The sequence below is a fragment of the Gopherus evgoodei genome, chromosome 3, assembly GCF_007399415.2.
Source record: "Gopherus evgoodei ecotype Sinaloan lineage chromosome 3, rGopEvg1_v1.p, whole genome shotgun sequence".
Classification (NCBI taxonomy): domain Eukaryota; kingdom Metazoa; phylum Chordata; order Testudines; family Testudinidae; genus Gopherus; species Gopherus evgoodei.
Window position 1 is genome coordinate 207,990,753 of NC_044324.1, and position 27,586 is coordinate 208,018,338.

General features: G+C 43.3%; 1 protein-coding gene across 2 annotated transcripts in view; it reads left to right on the forward strand.

Moving 5' to 3' along the window:
- The first annotated feature begins 2,406 nt into the window (after positions 1 to 2,406).
- Positions 2,407 to 27,586, forward strand: part of SPRED2 (sprouty related EVH1 domain containing 2) — a 91,524-nt gene continuing 66,344 nt past the window's right edge. For both annotated transcript variants that reach the window (XM_030557886.1, XM_030557887.1), the window contains exon 1: positions 2,407 to 2,556. In XM_030557886.1, the coding sequence (XP_030413746.1) occupies positions 2,510 to 2,556 (47 nt within the window). In that variant the 5' untranslated portion in view covers positions 2,407 to 2,509. The remainder of the gene's footprint in view (positions 2,557 to 27,586) is intronic.

A 27,586-nucleotide genomic window follows, 5' to 3' on the forward strand; every position in this document is an offset into this window, starting at 1 on the left:
AGCACATGCTGCAGTCCCTGAGCACAAGGGGGTGAGCTGAGGACAGAATTGCTGCTCCAGCTCTGTTTGCATGAATGGCCTTTGCATTTGGTGGGCAGGAGCAAGGGCCTTCTCCATTCATATCTGGCAGCTACAAGTAGAGGCATTTTGGAAAGGAAAATAAAAGGTGCGCCTTTTAACTGCTTTGAAACTCATGGGTGTGGAAGAAATTCCTGCAAAGACCCTAAGGGTGTGTGTGTTTGTGTGTGGGGGCAGTTACAGATATTATCCCTTAAAATAAGAGTAAGGTCTGAGGCTCCAGAGAATGGGGTTGTAAGAGAGATGTGTCCTTAGGAGCTTGAATTATATGGGGTATCAGATGCATTATTGAAGGGTATGGGGTTATATGAAGGCAGATGCATTTTTGAAACAGACCTGTGGTTATATAGGGGCAGATGTATTCCTGGGGTCTTGGGTTTCACGAGGGATCAGATGCGTTATTGAGGGGGCCAGGGTTATATTGTGGGGTTGAGTTACATAGGGATCAGATGCATTATTGAGAAGGTTGGGCAGTTGTATTGTAGGGGTAGTTGCATTACTGAGGGGCCAGGGTTATATTGTGAGGTTGAGTTATATGGGGTATCAGATGCATCAAAAGGCTGGATTTATACAGAAGCAGATGCATTTTTGAGACAGATAGGATTGTATGGGAGGCAGAACCACTACTGAGTGGCTGGGGTAATAAGGGAGGATCCAATATATTACTGAGGGGCTGGGCTTATCTGGGGATCTGATGCAGTACTGAGGAGATGGGGCCATATGGGGGATCCAATGTATTACCAAGGTGATGGGGTTATTTGGGGATCTGATACATTACTAAGGGACTAGGGTTATGTAAAGGATCTCATGCTTTACTGAGGTGCCGGAATTCTATGGGGGACCCAGTGCAGAACAGGGGGCTGGGCTTATATGGGGGATCCCTTGCAGAGTGGGGAGGGTTCATCTGGGGAATCCCATACAGTCCTTAGAGCTGGAGTTGTCTGGAGGATCTCATGCAGCACAGAGCGGCCAGGCTGGGATAATCAGGGGGAGAGGGAGAGGGAGGTCCCATGCTACGTAGGGGGCTGGGGCTACAGGGGGATCCCATGGAGCACAGAGTGGCCCAGCTGGAGTTCATGAGCATCTCATGCAGCATGGAAGGGCCCAGCAGGGTTAATGAGAAATCCCATGCAGAAGAGAGGAACCCACCTGAGGTTACACACGGGATCCCATGCAGCACAGAGGGAGACCTGGGTGAGGTTACATGGGGGGAATCCCCTGCAGCATGGAGGGACCTAGGTGAGGTTACATGGGGAGATCCTGTGCAGTACAGAGGGGCCAGGCTGGGATGGGTCCCACGCTGTACAGGGGGCTGGAGATGCAGGGGGATTGCATGCAGCACAGAAGGGCCCAGCTAAGGTTATACAGGGGATCCCATGCAGCATTGAGGGACTCAGCTAAGGTTACACAGGGGATCCCGTGCAGCACAGAAGGACCCAGCTGAGGTTACATGGGGGGATCCACGCAGCCCAGAGGGCCCCTCTCCCCACCTGTTACACAGGGGGATCCCATGCAGCATGGAGGGACTCCGCTGCAGTTATCTGGGGGACCCCAGACAGTAGTGAGGGCTGGGGTTACACAGGGAATCCTATGCAGCAGGAGGTGACTGGCTGGCATGGGTGTGGGAGAAACCCACGCAGTGGCAGGGGCCCAGCCGGAGTTACACGGGTGGGGGAGGAGCCCACACAGCAGGAGGGGCCCAGTCCACATTACGCGGATGGGGGAGAAACCCACACAGTGGCAGGGGCCTGCTTAGCATTACACTAGTGGGGGAGGGACCCGGCCGGGGTTACACGGGTGGGGGGGGAAGCCCACGCAGCGGGAGGGGCAAGGCCGGGGTTACACGGGTGGGGGGGAGCCCACGCAGAAGGAGGGGCCAGGCCGGGGTTACACGGGTGGGGGGAGCCCACGCAGGAGGGGCCGGGCCCGGCCCGGGTTACGAGGGGGCAAAGGCAGCGTTCGGGGGTCTGGCGCAGCGCCGCCCCCTGCACGCCGAGCGCGGCTGGGCCCGGCCGGCCGGAGAAGGAGGAGGTAGGGGGAGGTCCTACTTCGCAGACGCGTCTCCTCCCCTCCTCGGCTCGCTCGGGCTCCGCCGTCCCCGCGCTCCAGCGGGACTGGAGGCTGCCGCGCGGCGGCGGCGGCTTTGGCAGCGGCGGGGCTGTCCGATCACGTCATCGCTTCCGCCCAGTTTCCTCCTGCCGTCGGCGGCGGCGCGCCTCGGACATGGAGTGACTGAGGCGGGGATGGGGCTCGCGCGGGGCCGCCGGCTGCACCCGGGCGCCGCTGCTGCTGCTGCTCCTCGTGCCGCCGCCCGCTGACCGGGCCAGCTCCCCCGCCCCGAGCCAGGCCCCCGCCCGCAGCCAGGCGGCCTCCCCCGCAATGTGAAGTCCAGGAAGATGCGGAGGCGCAGCCCGGCTGCCCGCGGCGGGGGATGAGCCTAGACGGGGAGAAAATGACCGAGGAAACCCACCCAGACGAGTAAGTGACGGGGGAGAAACACCTGGGGGAGGGCAAAGTTGTGGCACTTGTGCATGGAAGGGCTGCGGAGGGGGGGTACTCCGGGTCGGGCCAGCGGGGGCGGTGCATGCCTGCTGCTCCCTGCAGCCATGCCCAGCCCGCTCCCTTTGCTGGTTGCAGGGCCCCTGCTGTGTGCATTGGGTGCACGGTGCATGTCTTTGCAGCCTTTGTTGCTGGGGGGAGGGGACCGGAGAGGCCCAGTGTGTTGTCTGTGCCTCGGCTATACAAACGGTCCTACTAACCCTGCTCCCCTCGGGCTCTGCCCGACTGCTCCCCGCTCGCCCAGCCTGGCTCTCGGAAGCCCCCCGCCAGTGCCTCCAGCCTGGGCAGTCCCCTCCCCTCCCCCGGGGTGTGCGCGCTGTAGCTCTCATATCCGCCATTTCTTTTTTCTTGAATCGCCCTCATTTGCATACCACATTTTCATTCATAAAAAAAAAATACCCTGTCCGGGCAGGCGAGGGCCCGGCGCGGCGTACGGGGCTGGCCGCTGGTGGAACAGACCGGCGGGGCTGCCGCCGGGACCCAGCAGCAGCGTCGGCCTGGGGGAAGGTCCGCTGCAAACGGGGTGGCGGGGAGGTCCGGGGCGCCCGGCGGAGCGTGCCTGGCCTGCGGGCGGGGGCTGGGACTCTCGCGCGGAACCTGCTCTGGCGTGAAGGCGGCTGGGACTCGGCTCTGCCTCCCCCGCCGGGCAGGGGCAGAGCTCGCCTCTCCCTGCCCCGTGGGCCAGCTCAGCCAGTGGCGCGGCGGCGGCGGCTGTTTGTGAATAAGACGGTTCCCGTTATTGTCACATGATCCTGGCATTCATAAATCCGGTAACCTTCAGCCTGTCCCATTCACTCGCTCTGGCTGCGTGGTGCGCGGCTGCTGCCCGCAGGGTCTGGCGGGGAGAGACTCTGCCTGGCTGGGAAACTCTCCCTTTTGGGGGGAAAAAAAACCCACTCGTGGGCCCTAGACCACCTCCTGTTCCATGCGCTGCGCTGAAGGGGAAGGGGAAGTGACTCAGTTTTGCAGCACAGGCAAGGGGCGGTCGATGTCGAAGGTGTAATCTGGCAGACGTGGGGAAGATATTGTTACTGTTGCCCCTAATTTGGATGATCGTCAACGCACTCAGAAGAGCAGTTCCTGCCTTTTGGTTTGAGTGAAGATTTATGCAGGAACGCAGTATCCACACTTGACTAAGAGATCCCACTGCCTATATACCTATTGCAACTAATGAACCTTGCACATCCTATTCAAGGAATGGTAGTAAACATGAATAAAAGGTTAAATGTCAAACCATAAAATAACACTGGACCCTACTTAAAAGTAATTGGTGTGGGGAAATGCCTATTTAAAAGTGCATTATCCTCTGCTGGTTACAGTCTTTGTATGCATATTTAGTAATGAGTTCTTCAGACGCATGCCCTCACATTTTGTCCAGAAATCTTGATTTGACATGTTTGAAGAAAAAAGTAATTGTGGTATAACTTATTCAACTGTTCCATTGTGGCAATTATAATAATCATTCCGATTCTGTAGTCACTTACATGTATGTTTAAATAAACATAAAAGAACATTTTTTTTAGTGTTTGCAGGATCATGTCTTAGGTATGTAACCCTCCTCCAGTGAAATATGGTAGTAGTCATCAATACAATGCACAAGATATTTAATATACAACTCAGACTGTTAGCATGACTTTTCTATTTCAATAGCAATAGAATAGAAAGAGCTGAAATCCTCCAATACCGTAATGCTTTTTTCTTGTAAGTGATCTCCAGTTAAACCTGTCGGTGTTAACAGTATTTGCAAATAAATAGATTAATACTTCTACAAGATCATTTTGTGGCTAAAAGCTAGGGATACCATGTTTGCATTTTTTTCATAATTATTGAGAGGACTGGTCTCAAAAATAAATTAACAAAGATGTTATCACAATATTATGGAAACCTATTTAAGAGATGTACTCACCAAAACATTGGTCCAGGCTATCTTTTTCTGGGTTTGACAGACAGAAAAATGAGTCTCAACCTATAAAACAGGTATATTCTTCAGTATTTGGCATTAGACCCATACTTACAATGACTACTGCAGGTATTTTAAAACATTGTAAAAAATATACAGCTTTATTCCTATTTACAATAGAAATGGTGGTTCAGTGGTGTGTCCTGTGTTATCACTATAGCTAAAAACCAAACCCACACTAAATCAGGTTGTTGCAGAGTGATGAAGGAAATGGCTTTTAACTTCAACCCAGGTGTTAAGAGAGATTATATTTTTGGCATTTCTCAATGGAGAAGCCGTAAAATATCTGCATAGTTTATGAAATTGTGATAAATTATGTTGAAGTCTAGCAGACTATGACAATTCTTCCAAATAATAGTCCAGTTTATCATATGGATTTTCTCCACTAATAAAGCTAGGTTTAAAACAAACAAACTGTAGAGTGGTGGGGTTTTTTTTTTAGTAGTATTACAAAAAATGGTTGCCACACTTTCCAGTCTACTAGGCCATGTCTAAGCATAGTTAGTCTGTAGTGAAGAAATTAACTTTCTGGTTTAAAGTGGATTAAGGTGGTTAGTGATTATGTATTTATTTATGCTCTTTTATCTAGTTAAACAATATTTTACTTTTTATGGTATTAGATGACAGAATATTCTAAGTGCATTTGGAAGTTGGAGCCAGAATGGATGTTGATTTAAAACAGCGTATTAGAAAATTGAGAGCATTCTGTTCAGAAATCTGATGCTTTGATTTTCAGTGGTTCATTTTGATTTGTTTTAGAATCATTTTCCCCTTTAACTGTTCCACTGCTTATATTTTCATTTCTGTGATGCTTTTAAAAAGGAAACTAACTCATGACTTATTTTATTTTATTTTATTTTTCGGGGGGATGGGAAGGATGCCACACCAGTTTGCCCTGGGATCTTCACAGTTTAACCATGCAGAGCTGTCCCTGGCCATTACTTAAATGTGTGATTTACAAGAAAATCTCATGGGCGAGAGGAAGTGGTGCTAGTGACTCAGTGGGCAGCGCTCTTTAGTCTGGGTAACTATTGAACCAATTTCCCAGTATAGTGCTAATTGTCAGTGGCTGTTGGAGGTCCTGTCTTTCAGGTCAAATGTAAAACAGAGGTCCTGACCACTTACATCATTAAACATCCTGAGCAAGTATTTGTAAGAGTAATCATGTTTTTCTAGTGAAGCACGGATTGCTGCAGTACAATTCAGGCAGTTTACATTATGACTTGCTTCAATATTCTCTGTAATTTCCTTTATAAGTAATTCTTCACCTCCTATCCTGAATTGATGGATAGTGTTGCTGAAGTAGTGACTTGTATGTTGTTTTTCACTTCAGTAAAAAGAAGTAAGGACCAGTACGCTGATCCATTTCCTCAAGCTCTCCGAACAGTGGTAATAAGCTCTTCTATTTGGCCTTGATATCTGGCCCTGATTTGCTTATTATAGTTTCACTGAGTACCCGACAAGCATATCACCACAGTACTTCTAATCCATGTTGGTGTTAATGGGCTTGCGAATATTTAATAAAACTTAAACCTAATTAAGATGTCATGTTGAATGAGTTGAAGCTAAGAGACATTAAAAAAATATCAAATTCCATGTTCCTGTGGACCATTCCATTATAATTGTCTATGCTTAATCCAGCCATTGATCTTTATGAGGGACTCCCACTAAAGTCAGTTTTGTGCAAAAGCTGATGGCAGCTTTTAAATATCAGCAAGTACTATAATTGTCTATACAATTGAAGAATATAGGTTAGTTGATTCTATGTTCCATACAGATGTTAATGTATTATTACATGTTGCTGGTGATGTGTTTATGGGTTTCACTGGGAAGAATATAAGATTCCATCAGAATTTGCATGTACAAAAATCAGTTATATTTAATGCTACTTTCACTGAGCATGATGCATACCCCCAGTGCCAGAAGTCGTCACAGGAAGTAATTAAATGGAAAAGGTCAGAAAATGAGGATGTGTTTGTGTGTAGCATTGTTTGTTGTTCTGTGTCAAGATAATTAATTTAGCTTCAGGGCTTGTCTGTATGGGGACACTCAGGAAAGTTAAGGCAAATTAACTGAAAGTGTGAAGATATAGCACATTAAAGCCTTGTGTGGCTGATCTCATTCAGAAATAAACTGGCCTTAGCTCCTCCACCAGCCACCTGTAGCTTATTCATGGCATTAAGTTAGCTGGGAAGCAAATAGTTTGTGACTCTGATTAGAAGTGTCAAAGTTGCTTTATGAAAGTCTGTAGCAATTATGCTATGGGGTGCTGACCTTGCAGAAACTTGGTCCTAGAAACAGTAGAGCAGGGGTCAGCAACCTTTCAGAAGTGGTGTGCTGAGTCTTCATTTATTCACTCTTGTTTAATGTTTCGTGTGCCAGTAATACATTTTAACATTTTTAGAAGGTCTCTTTCTATAAGTCTATAATATATAACTAAACTGTGGTTGTATGTAAAGTACATAAAGTTTTTAAAATGTTTAAGAAGATTCATTTTAAATTAAATTAAAATGCAGAGCCCCCCGGACCCGTGGCCAGCACCTGGGCTCTGTGATTGCCACTGAAAATCAGCTGGCATGCATGCCATAGGTTGCCTACCCCTGCAATAGAGACACATCCCAAACTTTGCAAATATGACTAGCAATCCTCTTGAAATGTTTCAAATAACAGTTTAAAGTGGAATATTAACTTTGCATTGGCATGTTTTGCAGCTGGTTTTATTGTGTCGGATACACTGATCCCACCCACCACTGAAAATAAGAGCAATACATCATCACTGTGCTTACTGTGAATACTGAAAATATTCAAGCTTTAAGGTTGCCCTTTAGAATTAGACTTGTCTCACTTTCGGAGTAACTTTGTCTATTGCACGTTAATGACTGCTGTCTCCTAGATGTAATAAACAACTGATTGCCTTTTTTGTCGTGAGTATGAGCTGTACAGGAGGACACTGGCCATACTGTGTGTCATGACGTCATTGCTTGCGCTTGGGACAGGACATGCAGGCTTGCCAAAATTTAACCATTCACTTTTTGGCCTAAAAATGTAATATGATGATTTCTGAGATTTATACATTACTTTAAAAAATACTACAGATAACTAGCTAATGTATTCAATTACATTGAGAGCTAACTCTTTTCAAGGGAAGTTCTTAATGAGATGTGATAATTGAATCTAGCACCTTCTACTTCCTTATCCCAGGCCAGGGCTTTAAAGGGATTCATAGGTTTGTTTGTTTATGTATTTATACTACATCCTGAATGGTTTATGGGAATGGTATGTGGCACATGGTCAAGTGAGAAAAGCAAGACAAAGAGAAGTCAAGACAACAGGGAAGGAACAGAACTGGTAGAGGTGTACCATATTTCTCACCAGAGGTAGCACTTTACTCTTAATTACAGACAAGAACAGCAAGTTCAGGTATTGGGAAGCTAAAGTGATAAGGGGAATCAAATAATTTGCCGTCAGTTAGACAAAAAAGTCCATAGTCCATACATCCTTTTAAACGCTTTTTTGTTTTTTTCTGTGGGAAAGTGTGGTTCTCAAATTGGCAGCCCTGCAACTAGAGGTTGTTTGCTACTTATAAAACAGATGCAGCCCAGGCAGGGGCAATGGACTGCCCTGCAATGTGCCTCATTTCTGATCTGGCAAAACTGCCACTAAGGGCTGAAAGGTTTATTTCCTCTGCAGGTTTATTAAATCTTGACACTCCAAACAAGAGTATCCAATGTAGTGGGATGTTTTTAATGTAGCTCTCTGAGAGTTGGATTTAAATTATAAATTTGTTTGTTAGGCCAGCAAGCCACCATTGATAGCACTCACTTTTAGTCTCTCAGACTGAGCCATATTAGGACCAGTGACATTGAGGAAAAAAAGGAAACTGAAAGCCACCATAAATCCCTTGAGCCTTCCAATTCCTCTGCTTCCCAACACACACTGTCAAGTTTATAAATGAACTCTACTCATCATCTCGCACTGTGCTAGAGGAAAGGAAATGATCCTCCAGTTGGGTAAAACCTGGGAGAGGAGTCATCAGGCAGTGGAATACCTTTTATATCTTTAGAGGGACAAATCCAAAGCAAATGATATAAAACGGGCTCCAGCCTGTCATATTCTGGGTGCACTCAACTTCCACTGAAGTCAAGGAATTAAGAATACTTGCAGCCTTGCAAGGCTGTACCCTATATATCCTTGTATCTTGGGACTAAGTCTGCTCAAGAAGATATGTGCAGCTCCTGTTGACTTTGTGGATTGTGAATGTTTGTTAAAAGGCAGAATAATGCCTTCATATGAGAAACTGAGATTTACACGACTTCAAGTTTACATTGTGGGCACACAAATAGTTACAGAACTGATAAACAAAAGTATATAATCAGAAACTACAGGTGCAGGCAGAGTCTCTGATACGTAACCTGTTTGCTGAACAGACTAGTCAGTTTGTGTATTTAAACTGCCATGGTAGTGTAGACAGCAAGAAATGATGGTATGTAGGCTCTGATGTGAGAGTATAATTTCATAATTCTACTAAATGAAACATATAAGTGAATTACTAGCCTACCTGATTTTGCATCTTGTGCACAGAGAGCCAGAAATGCAATACTTAGGCCAGTTATCCATTTTGTTGAGGTGAATGGGTGGCTAATTCTCTTGGTTTTTTCTTTCCTCATTGCACTGCTGTCACATATTTAGCATTGAAATCTAGCAAATAGGAGTATAAGGAGAATCCCTGCACTTTATTTCCTTTGCCAAATAGACTGAAATGGACTGAAAATTTAATCACCAACAAATATACACTATGCACAGCAGGAACTGAAGAGGGGATATGGCAGCCTTTCCCCAGTCATAAAGCCTAGAGAGAAGAGGAGGAGCTCCCAGGAGCAGAACCAGCCGCTAGAAGTGAAGGCCCTCCTCAACCCTAGTAGGAGCTAGGGGTAGTGGGGCATCTTCCAAACTCTTAGTCTGTGATGTCAGCTTCACTGGTCCTGCTTTGAGCAGGGGGCTGGACTAGATGACCTCCTGAGGTCTCTTCCAGCCCTGATATTCTATGATTCTTACAACTTGATTTTGGGACACTTTTTTTTGCCAATGGTTTTGCCTCAGACTCCTCCTGCTTTTCTCCCTTAATACCTCTGCTTTCTTCCTTGTCCCTGCTTTCCATAAACTCTTCCTCCTTTCCTCTCTCCTCTTCTTCCTCTTCCTTATGCCTTTGCATTTGTTTGGCCTTACTAATTCTCACCCCCAACCCCATTTAAAAAGAAACACAGGGCTTGTGTACGTGGGGAAATTGACCAGCATAGCTATAGTGCAATAATTATAAGTTTTCTGCTGTCTATATACTGGTTTAACTCCCTGTGTGGATGCTGTATTCTCAAATGAAAGTGACTTTATTCCAGAATAATTCTTCCACTATAGCTACGCTGGAGTATTTCCCTATGCAGACAAGCCCTAAGGTTTGTGCCAGATATCACTTCAATAATTTAATTTCTGCATCCATTTACTCCCTATTCTTCATGTGTGTTATGTCTGTTAGAATGTAAGCTTTTTGGGGAAGGGGCTCTCTTTTCCTGAGAGTTTGAACAATGCCTAGTTCATTGGGACCCTGATCCTGACTGGAGTTTTGGGCACTACCACAATATAAATGATAATCAGTGATAGTCTGTCTTTCCAGCATGGGACTGTTATAATACAAAACAAATGACTGGCTAAAACTTACTAAGTATTGTTATTTTTCATAAGTTTCTATGTAATGTAACATAAATGCTTTTAGGATATGAAACTTAACCTTATTGAAAGTCTTAATTCTGTGCTGTATTTCCAAAAAACATCATTGTGCTTTTATTTCTAGAAATTTTCCTTAGATGAACATTTGAGCTCATGTATACTACCTGGGTAGCCCAAAGTCATCTACTCCGGTACCAGATGTTGTTGTTCACTGCTCTGAAAGAATTGCACGGTATTAAATGAAGTATCAGAGTACCGACTGTATTGCCCCTGCACCTATATACCCTTGCTACATTAAATTTTTAGTTTAGAGACAATATGTTTATTGGGAGAAAATTTTCTCCCAGTGAAGTTAAACAAAATGTGCGTCAGGCAGCAGTTTGAACATGTCATACACTCTCTGCAGAGAGATGATAAACTGCTCACTCTTCTCTTTAGGTGGAATTTTCAATCTCCTTTTCTGCTCACATTCTTCCTGTTTCATTTTTTGTTCTGAAGAATAATTTTTTTTAGCTCCCTTTTTTAGCCCCCTTCCCTTGCACTGTTTGTCTCTCACACTTGTCCTTTTCTCTCCTGTTTCTGTTCCACCACTTGCTGCTTTATCTCTCCTCCTCCCAAGGGAAAACCTGCCATCACTGCATTTCAGTTTTCTTGCCTCAGAATCTTCTGTTTCCAAAATCCTTTTCCCCTCCCGCCTTTTTTTAAAGGGATGTTGCCCAAAATTAATCTGCTTGCTCTTTTGACTAGCTGTAGAGGAAAAGAGTATCTCTTAATGAGCCTATTACATATGCCAGTCAAATACCTTTTTTGAATGCCAGATATTCAGTGCAGTAGAACTGGATGCTTACCTTAAAAGTAAATTACATCACAGAATAATATTATAAACTCACCTTCAGGGTTGTAAATACATGTCATTTTTTAACCAGGGTACCACCTATTGCTTGAGATTTAACCTTCTCTCAAACTGCCAAATTAGAATCCATGTTAGTCGTTGGCCTGTTTCATCTGTGTTCATATAACTTCCTTGTTGGACAAAACCAAAAACCTCATCCTTTCTCCAAGTGTAACTTTAAGGGGAATATATGCCAAAGATCCCCCATACTACACTCTGGGTAAACTCTGTCAAGGAGTCGACAGCCAGGGGAAGATGCTTTGTGGCCCAGTTACAAAGCCCTCTGTGACTAATTGATTGTTAGCCAGGAAAGAACTTTCCTCATCTTTGGCAAGCTGGGGATTCACAACTCGGTACCAAAACTACTGGGCTTCTTTATCTCCGACACTCATGTAAGCCAAGTAGCCATAGGGCAGTTTTGTCGTCAAACTAACTTATGAAGAAAGTGGGCTTAGGTCACCATTGATGGGCTATGCTTTTGACCTTAGAAGGTAAAAGCTACCTCAGTAAGAAGCAGCCTTCATTGTGCAGTAGCTGTGGCATAGCGGCTATGGAGGCAAATTTAAGCTGTGCAATGCCCTTAGTAAAGTATTAACTAAATCTAACCTATTTTATTTTAAGACTTTACATATATGTTAAAAGGACTTTCAAAACTATTTTTTAGAACTACCTCTTCCTGTATCTGTTTCTCTCTGGGAACAGTGTTCCTCTCTCAACAAGAGCAGACGTCTTTTTTGCAATATTTGGGCAAGGCAGGTAGAGTCCGCTGATACCAGATCCAGCCATTGATCTTTATGAGGGACTCCCACTAAAGTCAGTCTTGTGCAAAAGCTGATGGCAGCTTTTAAATATCAGTAAGTACTATGTGAAAGTAAAGGTTCCCATCCTGCAAGCTGCTTTGTACAGACAGACCCCTGCACTTGTGTGGAGCCCCATTGCTGGACCAGGGCCTAAATTTTTAAGAGCTGATTTCTGCTTAGCGCTTGAATGCATGTGAAGACTTAGAAACATTTAGATTTTAAAAGTCATATTATTCAGAATAAAAAAATATGCTGAAAGTTTCAAATTAGTCTAAGTTCTATTAGAAAACACTCAGGACTCTATTTTTTCTCATACATTTAAATGTATAGCATCACTTTAATAAAGTAGCTGAGCGAGATTAGTTTCCTGTTCAGTAATTTTATAATATTGAATAATTTAACTGCCAATGTACTACTTTAAACAGGTATGTCTAATAGTTACTATCATGGGGAAAATATTGGTTTCATTTTTATTAAAATTTCATTAAATTTTATTCATGAAAGTCTGATGATGGAGCTGAAGAGTCTCAAAAGCTAGAGGAAATCTCTTTTTGTGCTTCCCCAAACAGCTGACTACGTGTCCTCGGTCTTGGCCTACACCACCAGTCTGGTTCCTCCCTTGCCTTCAGTATTTGCAATTGTATTAAAATGTGGCTTTATTATCTGGATTAATGCACATTGAGGATTAGATTGATACCACTAAAATCACTTCACATGTGACCTAAAGGTTATTTTGAACTAGTGTCTCCAGACGAGACTATAGTTCACTGACTCCTATGGTATCTTTTTGCTTTTGTCCTTATGCAGTGGAAAAAGCAGTTCTGAAAAGATCTCCCAAACTCAAAAAGGCCACACGTTCACCCTTCTGCTAGACATTCCTCTTGTATGCATTTTTTTTTTCTTTTAAACACCACTCTGAAACAAACAGGCAGAGTGGTCTCCCTTGTGGAAAAATCAGTATTGACTTGTTTCTTGCAGGTGAAGTGCTGCCAAAGAGCATCTATAGAGTGATCCCTACTGGGTGACACCAAATGTTCTCTATGAGCGGTGTTTAATGCCCTATCACAGTGCTACCGTAGCTGACTATATTACATGCTATGTTCAGTGAAAGCCAGGATGCTAATTCACATATGTTTTCAGTATATTTTTTTCCATTAACATGTCTTAACAATTTGGTTCTCCCGCATTTTAACACGTGGAAAGTAATCTAGCTGTTGATGAGTAGAAAGGTATGCCCCAAAGCTGCTGTAAGGTTACTAATACTTCTAGTTACAACATATAAAGAGGAGTGTGTGTTGCCTCAACTTGAGACAAAAGTGAGTTAAGGTTGTGACTCCATCAGCTAATGCTCTGATATTCGGTTGCAGCAGGGGCAGGCCCTCAGTGTATTTCCTCTTGCACATCCTCTCCTTTGGCAACAGGACTGCTACCTACTGACTTTAGAGTGGGAATTGACAACCCGCAACACTGGAACTAAAGCTGGTAACTCTCATGATCTTTAAAATTGCTTTTTAAAGCACCAACTATACATTTTCCCCATGTTGTTAGCCAAGTAGTGCAGTGGAAGGATGCCAGGAGGCATCCAGAGAGTTAATGAGAGCATAAATTCAGACATTCCTGTGTGGCTTCTACATGGGCTGTTGCAAGCTATTTACAAATAGACTGACTTTTAAATGCTTGTATGAGGGTAAATAGACCATCTAATCCTTTGAGCCCTAGAAGTTTATGAAATCATTTATTTAATTTTAAGGACTCTGTTAAATATATAGAACTTTAAATGTTCAAAGTTTGGTGCCATCTTTCTAAGATAATTAACTTCACTGCCACAGCAGGCTTTCTGTTGTATTACCAACTCTGTCTCTTAGGTAGGGAAGCTAAGGTAGAGAGGCTAAGTGACTCGCCCAGGGCCGCACAGTGAGTCCATGGTAGTCCGATTCAGACCGTAGTAGTTTGACACCTAACATTTTAGTGGTGCATGCTGGTGCTTTTATACTTAAAAATTTGTAGTGGAAACTTCATCTCTTAGGATTTATAACTCTGCCATCATAACTCACTCCTGACTAAAACTTGGCGCAAAAGGTAGCAGGCTGATCGTACTCTCCCGCCCATCCTCCCCTTCTTTACATGCCATTAAAATGAGACTTATTTATTTGTTTTATCGGTGGCTGGAGGGAGGAGAGAGTAAAAGTAGTAAATTATGTTGGCAAGTGTCCTTTTTGTAAGGAGTCCTTTTGATACTCTTTTATATTCATATGTCTTTAATCAACTTTGTTTTTAAATGGAAGTTGTCAAATAATTAGTCCAAATAAAATCAATTAAACTTAGAAATAAGCAATACTGTCAGTCAAATTAGTTCAAACTTTAGGTTTTGTAAAAAGTAAGCTTTTACAAAAGTGGAGATTAGTAAAGCTTCCAGGGACATAAATCCTGTAGAAACAGTTATTTTAAAGAAATACACTTTTCCCCATCATGTTTCCAAACCAGAGATTGTGGCATTGTGTATGACAACCGGAAAGTTAAATTGATTAGAAACTGACTTCACAAAAGTGATGAAGACAAGTCTATTTTTATTGTGCCAGCTGATTGAAATGCAGAAAGTAAGCTAGTAGCATCAATGACAAAAAGTAATGTAGACTTTTAAATACTTTCCATTTTAATAATGGAAAGTGGTGGTGGTTGTAAAGACATTTTGTAAATCATGATTCTTATTTTCCTTGAAGACATACATGTAAATAAAGAAAGACAGCTCCTACTAATGCTTAATGCATATGAGTGACTTTCCTTAAACAAGTAGTTCCATATATCAGTAGAACTACTTAGTTATCTGCAGGATAGGACTCTGTATTACTGAGACCTGCAATATTGTATGTATGTTGCATCTTTTTAGGCGGAGTCTAACATACACACTGAGGACTGAATGCTGCAGGAGGTTATAGGAATATTCTCATTGTAAGCACTATGTCCACTAGTGAGGGTTTTGCAAGACTGGTTTCTTTTTAATATTTTTCCATGTACTTATATAAACTTTAATGGCTGTAAAGATCTTATCACAGAGGTGATGTGCCTTTTAAAAATACTTCCTAAAAACAAATTACACAGTAGGCCTCAACAGCTATTTTGGAGCCATTAGTCAAGTCAGTTCATGTTTTTACAAGTTCTTTGTGTAGTTATATAGTTTGCATCTTGCAGTTTAAATTTAATAAGTCATAAGGTTTCCGGAGATCATCACTCTCGTTCTTGTAGGTGGATTGCTTTTTCAAAAAGAGGGTTTAAAAATATAAAGGTAAGTAAGTGAGAGAGAAATCAACAAAAGCAAAAAATAGAAGGGTGAGACTCTGCCCTTGTGTCTGTTTTACAAACATTTTCACACAAGAAGCTGTCTTTTGTACCCCTCTTGCAGAGTGTTGGAGACCAGGCACCAGGCCCAGCCCAAATGTCTACACTGCTATTTTTGGCCCTGCAAGTCCAAGTCAGCTGACCCGGGCTCTGAAACTTGATGCCACATGTTTTTTATTGCAGTGTAGACATGCCCATAGTGTATGTGCGCCATGGGACCAAAATAAAGTTGCCTGGGCAACTTTAATTCTGACACTTCCAGACTTTTGAGTGGTTGGTTACTAATAACCTTAACCTTTTAAAATAGCTTTTTGGTATTCAATAATGTATACAGTTAATGAGGGGAAGGGAGAAGTGTCTCCATTAATGGGCCTGGTTCCAGTGGGGCACTTGATAGTTGTGGCGTCACTTGGAGCTGGAGCTAGTAGAACATAACTTTGGAGCACCTGTAAAAGAAATCAGTATGCCTGGGTTTTTCAAAGGTGTCTAAGGGAGTTAAGGTTAGGCAAGGGCCTGACTCCCTTAGGTGCCCCTGAAAATTCCGACCTGTATGCCTCGACCTTATTTGGAACAACCAGACTTAAACTTTGTTGCAGACCACCCTTAGGAACTGCCTAAAAACAAAATTCCAATGCCCCCCCCCGCCCCCCAATTGCCTGATAAAAGTACATATCAGAAAATAAGTACACCTTTTATATATCAAACTGAAATGTTCATAAACTAGCAGACCTGTCAAATACATTGTAACTATTTACTTTAAAAAAGTTAATGCAAAACATTATTTATTTAACCAGTTTCTAATTCATTTTTCAAAATAATAGTAGCATTAACCCAAGAAACTTTCCCAAGTTTATAACTGTAGTGAATTTAAAGATATGTTGTGTATTGATAACTTAAGATCCATAAAGTATTTTGTATTTGATACCTTGGCTAAGGCTTTTATCTCATGTGCTCTTCCCTTGCGCATGCGCACACTATATATGAGATGCTAAACTAATAATAATTTCAATAGCTCTGTAACAGTTTGCGATTATTCTCAGACTCCAGAATAAAGCTAGCCAAATATACCAAATTTCAGCACTTTAAAAGGGTAGTACAATTTCATACTGTCTTGTGTCCTAGTCAGAATAGTATCCAGATATTTAATAATAGCTTAGTGAAAAATAATTCTTGCGAGCTTGTCATTTTGGGAGTGTGTGCATGAGCACTCATATCACTAAGGAGGTACAGGCTACCTTTATCAAGTTATCAGAGGAACAGCTCATCCCAACATGCTGTGAGGTCAGAAAAGAACACGTGCCAATAAATATTTCATTGCTATATTTTTTTATGTACACTATCTTCAAAGAGAGAACTTCGGACATTTGATCTGGGCAAACAAAACGATGTCACAAATAGCAGTGAGCATGAGGAGTAACCTATTTCTTAGATGTTACTGCTACAAAATAATATCCGTGGTGTGCCTATGTCCTCTAATGATGTTGGTGATATAATTATTAACTAACTTTATTTTCCTGATTACACTGGTGCCTTTGAAGTATATTTAATATGGATATTAAAGTGTGGACAAAGAATAGTGTTACACCTGTAACCAATAGCTTCTTGATATCTGAATAAAATGCTTGAAGTAGAAACTGCGTGGATGTCCAGAGTAGCTGATAGAAAAATAGTCTGTGTGTTTCTCAAAGAGGAATAATTATCCTTAAATAATACTTTAATGGTTAGTTCTGGTCTCCACTAAAGAGTTAGGTCTACCCACCTACATTGCTCAGGGGTGTGAAAAATCCACCCCCCTGAGCACCTGTAGTTAAGCCGACCCAACCCTCAGGTAGACAGTGCTAGGATGATGGAAGAATTCTTTCATCTACCTAGCTACTGCTTCTCAGGGAGGTGGATTACCTATTCTGGTTTCATGCCTGCCAGCTCACCCTCCCACTTCATCAGTAGCCCACTGGGGACTCTGGGCGTCCAGTGTCTGCATCTTCAGGATAGTTTGCTGGGCAGACTGCCCTTGGACCAAATTTCAAATAGCAGAGTCTTTTGAAAGAAAGAGGTTACTTTTTTTCACGTATGTCTAGCCACAAGCCTTAAAATACAAATTTCACAAACATATCTTATGAGAGTAAAACCTTGCCGGAGGATTTAAGACAATCAAATGTCTTGCTTATCCGTTTGTCTTGCTTATCCGTTTGTCTGTTTGGCAAGCATGTTTCTTCATGAAAGGCTACAGCTGTAGGCAAGTGTACCCAGAATCCAACATAAATCCAGGGCACATAATAAACCAGCAGCCTGCTCATATTGCAAGTGAATTTGCTGGGAAACTAGTTTAGTGAAAATACGAAGAATAGCATTCTACCTTACACCTTAGTGCAATGACTGAAGATGAGGAGGGGAAGAAGCCCCTCAAGCCCTACTGATGCCCTCTTCAACCTGAGTGAAGGACCCCATACGTTTTCATTATTCATTTCAACAGAAAATGGACTTAGTCCTAGGCTCCTTTGAGTAATTTTCCTCTAACTTGCTGTGGTGTTAATGATTGTGATGAAGCAGAGAAACAGCCAGCCAGCACAGCAGGGGTTAAAGAAAGCCTTTGGGCCCAGCTAGCCCCACCCCACCATACCTGCAGCCAATGACAGGCCTAGAGGGGGAATAAAAGAAGGAAGCTCAGTTCAGGGCTGACTGGCAAAGAGGCAGGAGCTGGCTGTGTCCCTGCCTGAAGGGATAGCGCACAGGTGCCTGCCAGTCAAGGCAGCCCCCTGGAAGTAAGCACTAGTTTCCCAGCCAAAGGAGACTGCAGACAAATCCCCAGTGTGGGGAAACTGAGTGAGCAAACCACAGAGACATTGTGAGGCTTGCCCTCACCAGCTTGCAGCTGTCCTGCCCAAAGTAGCCTAGGACCGCAGCAAGGCACCATCCAGCCCCAGAGGGAATCCTGTGGGAAGCAAGCCAGCTGGTAGATTGGACTAGAGGGGCTACCCCCCAAACTGAACAGATTGGTAGGAAGTAGCCCAGGGTAGCAGATTCTGACTCCCTGCCAGGAGGGATACCAACCTCCCTCTTCAGGGGTTGACATACACAGGGCCCTGGGCTATGACCTGGTGGAGAGGGATGGCCTGGGTCCTGCTACCCTCACCCCAGCCTTAAAGGCTGAGGCCACTCAGCCAGCAGGAGGCTGAGAGCCAGGTGATCTAACCACTAGGCTGCCTGGCTATCCAAGCCCTGTTACAGTGATCAATATTGCATCTTTTATTGTCTGTTTCTTTGTAATGTGAACTAAAGCAGCATACTGCATGCTAGTTAAGAATGCCACTTTCAGTGACTGATTTATAATAACAATCAATATACAAGTTATTTCCAAGAACAATTTTGATAAGGGGTAAAAATTTAAAAAGTATATAAGTCCCATTTGCAAAAGTTTAATTGAAAGTCGTTAAGTTCCTTATGAGCTCAAATCTTGGTTCTCTTGTAGGATTCCAAATTTCCGAAGAATGAGTGAGCTTGTTGTTTAAAAAATTCACATGATGTATGAGAGAGCTAGATACTGGGTGTTTGATTTATTTGGAACAGTCCATGTGATCTTTCAGATTTTAGTTATCTTTGCCCATGTTTATGTGGTGTTTGCTTCAGGTAGAGAATTCCTTCATACTCCAAAATTTTCATTGGGATATTTTCATCTGATGCTACTTTGACTTTCTTGGAGGTCAAGAAGTCTCTCTCTTTGATCTGTGTAAAACAGTAACTCTTAGCTTCTGTAACCTGGCTGTGTGCAAGAGAGCCTTCTGCTGCTAACCAGAGTCATGCAGACTAGGGTAGAGTAGAGTAGCCAGATGTTTACTCCTGTCTTCAGTAAAGAGGATTCTCACTTAAAAGATATTGGATATTAGTTTGTTCCTTATTTAAAAAAAAAAATGGCTCAAACTCCTATACAGAAACCAAGCACTTGGCAGGCTTTGCTGTAGCTCAAACTGCCATTTAAATAAGTTTCAATATGTCCTTGTTCATACTCAACCAAGTCTCTTCCTTATTCCATGCCAGTAGTCTGGGTTGTTTTTTTCTTTGCAGTGATTGTGGCAGCTTGGTGTTGTGAAGCAGTTGCTCGAAACTGTGCTTATTATGCTCATGTACTCACCTGCAGAGATATTCAGGAACACCTGAAGGTGCACCCCTTGGATGTGGAGAAGACAGTTGTTTGGGGGATGACCGTATGACAGTGGCTGAGAGCTTGTCTCCAAAGAGGAGGCCTCCTTTATATGTTGTAAATGAAGGTTAAATGGAACAAAGTGTTAAGATTACTTTGAAAATGGCATTAAAACTCACCTTGAACATAGAAGAATGCTGGACCTTCTTCTCATGTAAAATATTATACATAAAATATTATAAGGCAAGCAGCATGGTTGCCACCAATCAAAACACAAGCCATACCCCCCCCCAAATCCTTATTGTGTAGAGAGCACTTTACTTCCAGATTTAGAATGAAGAATTCAGTTAGTTCAGTGCTTTGTACTGAACTGAAATGCCTGCAGTTATTGTTTGAATGAAAACTTTCCCCAGAACTGATGAACGTTCTATAGATACTAGTTTAATCATTGGCTTAGTCACTTTCTTTAAAGAATGACCTGGAATGTGCAGTGCATTTGAGTGACTGTTTCTTGCTTCATGTAGCATTACAGCCCCTGCAGCCAAGGTCCAACTAATTTTCATCATCTGAAAAGGGCAACATCTCTAAGAGTCAACTTTTTATGATGTGTGCATGTAACCACCAAAGGGGTTAAACTCGATCCTTGGCAATCCATTGCCTCAGCCTTATTTTGCTATTAATTAAAGTTCTAGGGATGCTGTAAAGCTTGGCGCACCCTTTGCACGGTATCCCTTACTGTGGCTCTAATCCAGGCCTGCGCAACATGCGGCCCGTGTGGGCTCGCTGTGCGGCCCACAGGGCATGAGTAGGTGGGCTCGCTGTGCGGCCCACAGGGGGGCTGAGTAGGCGAGTGGGCGAGCAGTGACGGGGGAACAAGTGAGCCGGTGGTGGTGGAGGGGGGCTGAGGAGGCGAGCTGCGAGTCGGTGACTGACCTGTTCTACTGATCTGGTCTGGCTCCCGTCCCCTCTCCGAGGGTTGCAGCTGCCTTCCATGCCTTCCTCCTTCACACCTCATTCATTCAACAGGGAAATCGATTACAATGTTGGGGGAAGATCTTATTCTACTTCTAGCAAAAAGACATTTTTCTTTTATCTTAATTATACTACCTTAGAGGCCCGCTATAATATATTACCAAGGTTCAATACCGCTGTTTTGGCGGGGCAATGCTGGGGAAGGAGGGTTTGTTTCCACTGAGTGGGCAGTGCTGGAGCGTGGGGAAGTATTTCAGTGGGGCTTGGTGGCGCTGGGGGCAGGGGTGTATTTCAGGGGGCCTTGGCGGCGCTGGAGGGGGCGGGGGGGTTCGGCCCTCAGATTTTTTTTGGAGTAATATGGCCCTTGCCGCTTTACGAGTTGTGCAGGCCTGCTGTAATCTGTACTTCTCTGTATGCAAATATGCAGATTCACAAGAATCCTGCTATCTCAGGGCTAGTCTACACTGGAGACAGTACAGTGGCACAGCTGCAGTGCTGTAGCACTTCAGTGTAGCCACTCATTACGGTGACGGGAAGGATTCTCCCATCAATGTAGTTAATCCATCTCACCAGCAGACGGTAGGTAGGTTGACAAGAATTCCTCCATGGACCTAGCACCGTCTACACTGGGGATTAGGTCGGCTTAACTATGTCACTCAGGGTGTGGAATTTTCATACCCTGAATGACACAGCTGGGTCAACTTAACTTTTGAGTGTTGACCTGGCCTCTGTATTGTGGCAAAATCTTGGAGCTCAGTTCTCCCACCCTTGCTTACAAGATGTGGTATCTTTCTGTGCGTATAGCATTATTGAAGTTAATAGCACCACTTGCCTAGCATGATGTGCTATGCAGTGTGAGTAAGCGGGGTAGAAGCTTGGTCTGACTTCAGGAGAAGTGTTCCAACGTATGCACAGTGGAATATTAGAAATCTGGACTCTTAATCTTAATGATCATAAAGGTTCATTATGTAATGCATACCAGTCATAATACGGGCTGACATCTGCCAAATGTGTCATTCAAGCTTGTTGTGGATTCATTGAAAGTATCTCTTTAAAACAGGAGGAGTTGTAATAATCACAATGGGAACCTTGCCGGTTTCAAATAATTAGTTGCCTCAGGCCAGATACAATAGCAACTGGAAATATTTACACACATCCATTCAGAGGAGTTGGTACAAGAGAGTGGCATGGTATTTTATGTCACGATACTGGATTCAAGTCCTGCCACTAGTGTTCTTCTCTCTGCCATTTGTGTACATAGCTGTATTGGTTGGATGCATTTGGTAGGCTTTTCTCTAGAGAGTTGAAGGCCTGGAATGGCAGAGATTGTAATCACATTATTTACAATAGTTCTTTTTCATCTTCCAACTGCTTTACAAACAGTCAAGCCTTCAATAACCCTGTAAGCTAGGGGATTCCCCTCTTTTACAAATGCAGAAAACTGAGGAAGAGGGACTGTTACCTTGTCCCAGCTTCGAAGGGAGTTGATATGAGAGCTATGATGAGAATTTAGAGGTTCCTAGCTCCTAGTCCTGTGCTCACTCGCCTACCTTAAGTTGTTGCTAATTATTCCCTCATTTTTAAGAGCACTACATTATCCCACAGATATTTAAAATAGTTCATCTGTGTCGTGGTTGTGTTACACACAGGTGAAAGTGGAGAAGGAAGGTTGTTCTGTTTAAAATGCCACTTCGTCCTTAAGTTTAGAGTTGCAAAAGCAATGAATAAGTCAGAGCAGGAATGACTGGAGATGTCAGTCTTTCTGTGAATTTCTTTCCTTTAGTTAAGCAGAGTAACTATCATCACAACTGGTATCTTTGAAAGTTAGCTTCTATTTAATAATTTAGTGAATGTTATAGCCACAAACCATAGACCTTGAATTTTGGTTTGGGGTTTGTTTGGTTTTTTTTTTGAGGAGGGAAGATGAGGGGAAATCTCAAAGGAGTAAACCCACTGTGACAGACCCAGACCAGTGGGGTACAGGAGTCTGATAGAGGGCAAATATACTGGTCACTGGATGAGTATTTTTCTGTTCCCTGAGTGACCAGAGCAGGGGCTGCACTAGAGTAATCAGGAACCTGCTAGAACCAATTAAAACAGGCAGGATAATTAAGACACCTGGAGCCAATTAAGAAACTGCTAGAATCAATTAGGACAGGCTAGCTAATCAGGGCACCTGAGTTTAAAAAGGCCCTCACTTCAGTTTGTAGTGTGCATGCGACAAGCTGGGAGCAAGAGGCACGAGGAGCTGAGAGTGAGGAGATATATTGCTGGAAGACTGAGGAGTACAAGCATTATTGGGCACCAGGAGAAAGGTCCTGTGGTGAGGATAAAGAAAGGTCCTGTCGTGAGGATAAAGGAGGCCATGGGGAAGTAGCCCAGGGAGTTGTAGCTGTCGTGCAACTATACTAGGAGGCACTCTAGACAGCTGTAGTCCACAGGGCCCTGGGCTGGAACCCGGAGTAGAGGGCTGGCCCAGATTCCCCACAAACCTCCCAACTTCTGACCAGATACAGAAGGAATTGACCTGTACTGTGGCTTCTACCAGAGGAGAAAGTCCCTGGGCTGTTTCCTGACCCACATGGTGAATCTGTGAGGCGAGCAAATCTGCCAATAAGTGCAGGATCCACCAAGGTAGAGGAGAAACTTTGTCACACCACACATATGTGCAAGACATTTTTGGATAAAATCAGTTCACACAGATACTTTGTAGGAATGTGGGTTTGTGATCCATTCAAGGATATCATCAAAATACTAGCCTTTACTAAACTCCTCATATGCATAATCAAGAAAAACCTTTGTTTTTTTGTGTGTAGTAACATCCCATTTTAGATTTGCTTTCACTTTGTTAAAGCCATTTGCCTGAAAGTTCCAAAAATGGTAAGTTCTGAATGACTCTCTTTTTCCTCCAGTCACAAAGCAAACAAACAAAAACCTGTGACTAGCTGTGTGTTTCTGTATGACCACAGTTTGGATGAAATCATTCAGTGGAGAGGTACTCTCTTGAGTCCCTTTTTGGTCCTGATCTCGAAGCCATTTTCTGTGTTCTTAACTTGAAGCCAACAATTTTGTTATGCAAAGGCATATTCCCAGTATTTTTGTCTGGCTGGGGAATGGCAGATCCAAATTTTCCTGTATAATAATAGGCTTCAGTTCCCAGCAAGCCCTTTGGCTACATTCAAGTTTTGGTACCTCAAAGAACCCATTCAGGTTTACAAACACAGAATGAGTTCCCATGACATGTCACTGCTTGATATTGTAAAGATATTGTTCTAATTTAGACTAGTAATGACTGATACGCATTTATCTAGATTCCAAATGTGTGCTTTGCAAGCAAAAGCTATAGGTATTTTGGTTGACTTTTTCTTTATTTCAGCTCTCTGTCATGTTGACCAAATGTTCCAAGCTGATATTTGAATCTAAGGTACAGTTTCCCTTGAAAAAGCCTAACACAGATGGGGTTGCCACAGTTGTACAATTAGTAATTTAGAGACATTCAGACACTCCAGGAATTATGTGAACTTTACATGAGGTTCATGTATGCAGCATTTTGCATAAACCTGTAAATGTATCACTTTTGTCATCTATCCACAGCATGCCACAGAAGATGCTAAAATGTGAATTGGGCATGTCACAACTTCAGATCATGCTGCAGATCCCTCTAAACATGAATTTGGACAGAATAATTTTGTTTGAACTCAGAGGTGTGCTGAATATGTTCCTTTTTTTCTAAAATTAAACACTAATCCTACCCGCCCCAAATTACTCCCACTCTTGGAGTTTCGTCCTCCTGAGAGACGTTCAGAACATATGTTGAGTTGGTGCCGTATTTCAGTTAACTATTAAGTTCTTCAGTGTGGTTTATTTTCTGATTTAAGCTTGAAAAGTCTACTTGCCTCAGATGAATAACTTGCCCTAACAAGCAGTGGGACTTGAACCAAAAAATTAAGCTGGCATTTGACATAAGATAAAATTTAACTTTACAGATGTGAACAATATGAACCAATGCAGTGTCTTCTTCAACCAGTGCTATTTGCATTGCTTGGCCAAACACCAGCAGAATGAAATAAGACTCTGAACCTTAGGGCAAGTTTAACTGCTACTGTTTTCCACAACCATGTGAGCAACGTGAAACTAAGAACCATGTCCATTTCATGCTGCTGTTTGGAAAAACTTAGAGCTGCATCAGAGCAAGGCACTGGAGGGATCATCCAAATAATAAAGGCTGGAGGAATTGTAAAATGGTGGAGATCCTGTCCGCTCCCCCACCCCCCTCAGCAGCTGCCAGGAGTAGCCCCAGGACTCTGGAAGGCAGGAGAAAGACAACAATCCCTTTCAATAGCTATAGAGGGTGGGTGGAACATGAAATTCTATGAGATACCTATGTGTCACATATGGGTAAGAAATAAGAAGCCCCCGGCAGAACACAGGCAACATTTTTGGTACCTTCCTTCTTAGCAGCATTTGCTGGTCAGGATGGAGATGGGTTTCTCATCAGTGAGCTTTTTTGTGGCCCCCAGCAACAAAGCCAACCTTTGTCTTTGGCGTCTCCCTAGTTGTAGATTTAGTCTTTGAGCTAGTAGGTGTCCAGCAAACTTTTCATGTCTTCTGCTTAGAACAGTGATCCTCAGACTGAGGCTCTTGAGCTGCAAGTGGCTCTTTAATGTGTCTCCTGCAGCTCTTTGCAGCACATGATATTGAAACACTCTGTGGTTTAATTATTCACCAATATAAGTTCTTCACCAATAAGGATGCTTTTATTATGATACTAACCAATTGTAGCTGATAAAATAATAATGGTTCTCAGTCATTTTGCCGTGAGAATAATGTATATAAATAGTAAATGAAAACAATGAATTCACACTGTGACTCTTTTGGGTAAAGTTAATTGCCAATTTGGCTCCTGAACCACTGAGGTTTCAGGCTATGTCTACACTATGAACCTTACAGATGCTCTTCTGCCAGCATAATTAAACCACCTCCAATGAGCAGCTAAGCAGGAGACCTCTCCACACCGGCACTTTTGTTGGTGAAACTTACATCAGTCCAAGGTGTGGATTTTTTCACACCCCTGACCGACAAAAATGTTACTGACAAAAGGGCTTGTGTAGACATGCCAACTTAAGTCAATGATACTGGGCTATGAATCTGAGTAGTTTCCCTGTAAGTATGTGCTGGTGTCAAATACTGATTGACTTAATTGTTTGGTTTTTCTTTGCCTCTTAGACTTAGGGGTTCTCAACCTTTTTCTTTCTGAGCCCCCTACCCCCCCCCCCCCCCCGCAACATGCTATAAAAACTCCATGGCCCACCTGTGCCACAGTAACTGTTTTTCTTCATATAAAAGCCAGGGCTGACATTAGGTGGTAGCAAGCAGGACAGTTGCCTGGGGCCCCATGCCACAGGGGGCCCCACGAAACTACATTGCTCAGGCTTCAGCTTCAGCCCCATGTGATGGAGCTTCAGCTCTCTATCCTGGGCCCCAGCAAGTCTAATGCTGCCCCTGCTTATTGGCCCCCCTGAAACCTAGTCGTGGACCCCTTAGGGCCCCAGACCTAAGTGGTTCTCAACCAGGGGCTTTTTAAAGGCAGGGAGAAAGGTGCACAATGAACTTTGAAGGCAATTGATTCCTTAGAAATCATTATCTAAAATGTTTACATAGAACGGATGAAGGAAAGAATGGTTTATCATGGCTTCATCGACATAGGGCAACCATACCTGTACAAAATCTAGAAGCCATGGGAATCTCCAGAGAAGCTGGTCTCTGATAAGCAAACTGGCAAGGTCTTTGACTAGCCTTTGCTCAGAACTCTCTTTGAGAACCATGATGAATGCAGCGTAAAAATGGATTTCCAGGACTTTCTGAATGTAGTTTTGGGATAGCACGCACAATTGAAAAATGACTGTGGTGCGGAAGGGTTGCCTCTGACAGTCTTTCCATAGCTATTCAGCAAGTTGCTAATAGCTTTTAATCTTTTAAATATAATAATAATTGGTGATATATCTATCTCCTAGAACTGGAAGGGACCTTGAAAGGTCATAAAAGTCCAGCCCCTTGCCTTCACTATCAGGACCAAGTACTGATTTTTGCCCCAGATCCCTAAGTGGCCCCCTCAAAGATTGAACTCACAACCCTGGGTTTAGCAGGCCAATGCTCAAACCACTGAGCTATCCCTCCCCAGGATTTGAGGGGCTAGTGTTGACTGTAGCCTGAAGTACCTGATGTACTAATTATTGGCAGGTGGGGGGAAGAAAATGGAGACTTGGCCCCCCAGTGCAGTGCACGCTAACTGGCATGCAATACGCTAACAAGACACAAGGTGGGAGCCCAACTAATTTAATACTAGTAACTTGTTTTGAAGAAGTACTGCACAGTTTCTTCCTTTGAAGCAGATTGGTAACCTGAATATTTTCCTTACCATCTCCTATAACAAATAAAGATGAGACCAGAAATATGTGGACTTCAGCTCTAAAGTTTTTTGCATGGAACAGGAAAAGGTTTACAATGAACTGTTAGTAAGCAGTTAAGTATTGTTCCCTCCTGCAAATCTCACATTTTAAAATTCTGCTGCCCATAGTAAACCACTCACTGAGGATTGTTTAATTTTAATAGTTTAAGTTTAGGTTGGATTTATTGCCTAGTCCCATCTACTTCATGGCATGAAACAAGCTCTCTTAGGGAAGATGGACGTTGAGAAGACTTTGACTTGTGTGAGAGCAGTACCAAGGAACTGACTTTTGGAGATCCTAGGCTAAGATTCTTTGCTTGTGGGACCAGCACAATACCCATGTTAATTCTCTTCTCCAACTGCAGGCTTGAGGGAGAAGGGAGTCTTAACTGTGGGGTGTACAGAGGGACCTTGGCAGTCCAATGAGTCTGACTGTAAGGGGGCTTCTGAATATTGAGTCGGAGGGACTGCAGCGAGTTGAGTAGTCAACAAAGCTTCAGGAACTTGGTTGCTGCTTATGAAGAACCACCTACAGAGCTGTGATAATGCTTTCCTCTTGAGCTGCTCCTGGCAGCAGGCTGTGAGTAGCCACTTCTCTGCAGTACTGGCGGATCTCCAGCAACAAGCCCACTCACTTGTTCCTTTCCCTGGTGGTTGCATTTGCTCGCTCGCTCTCTGCAAA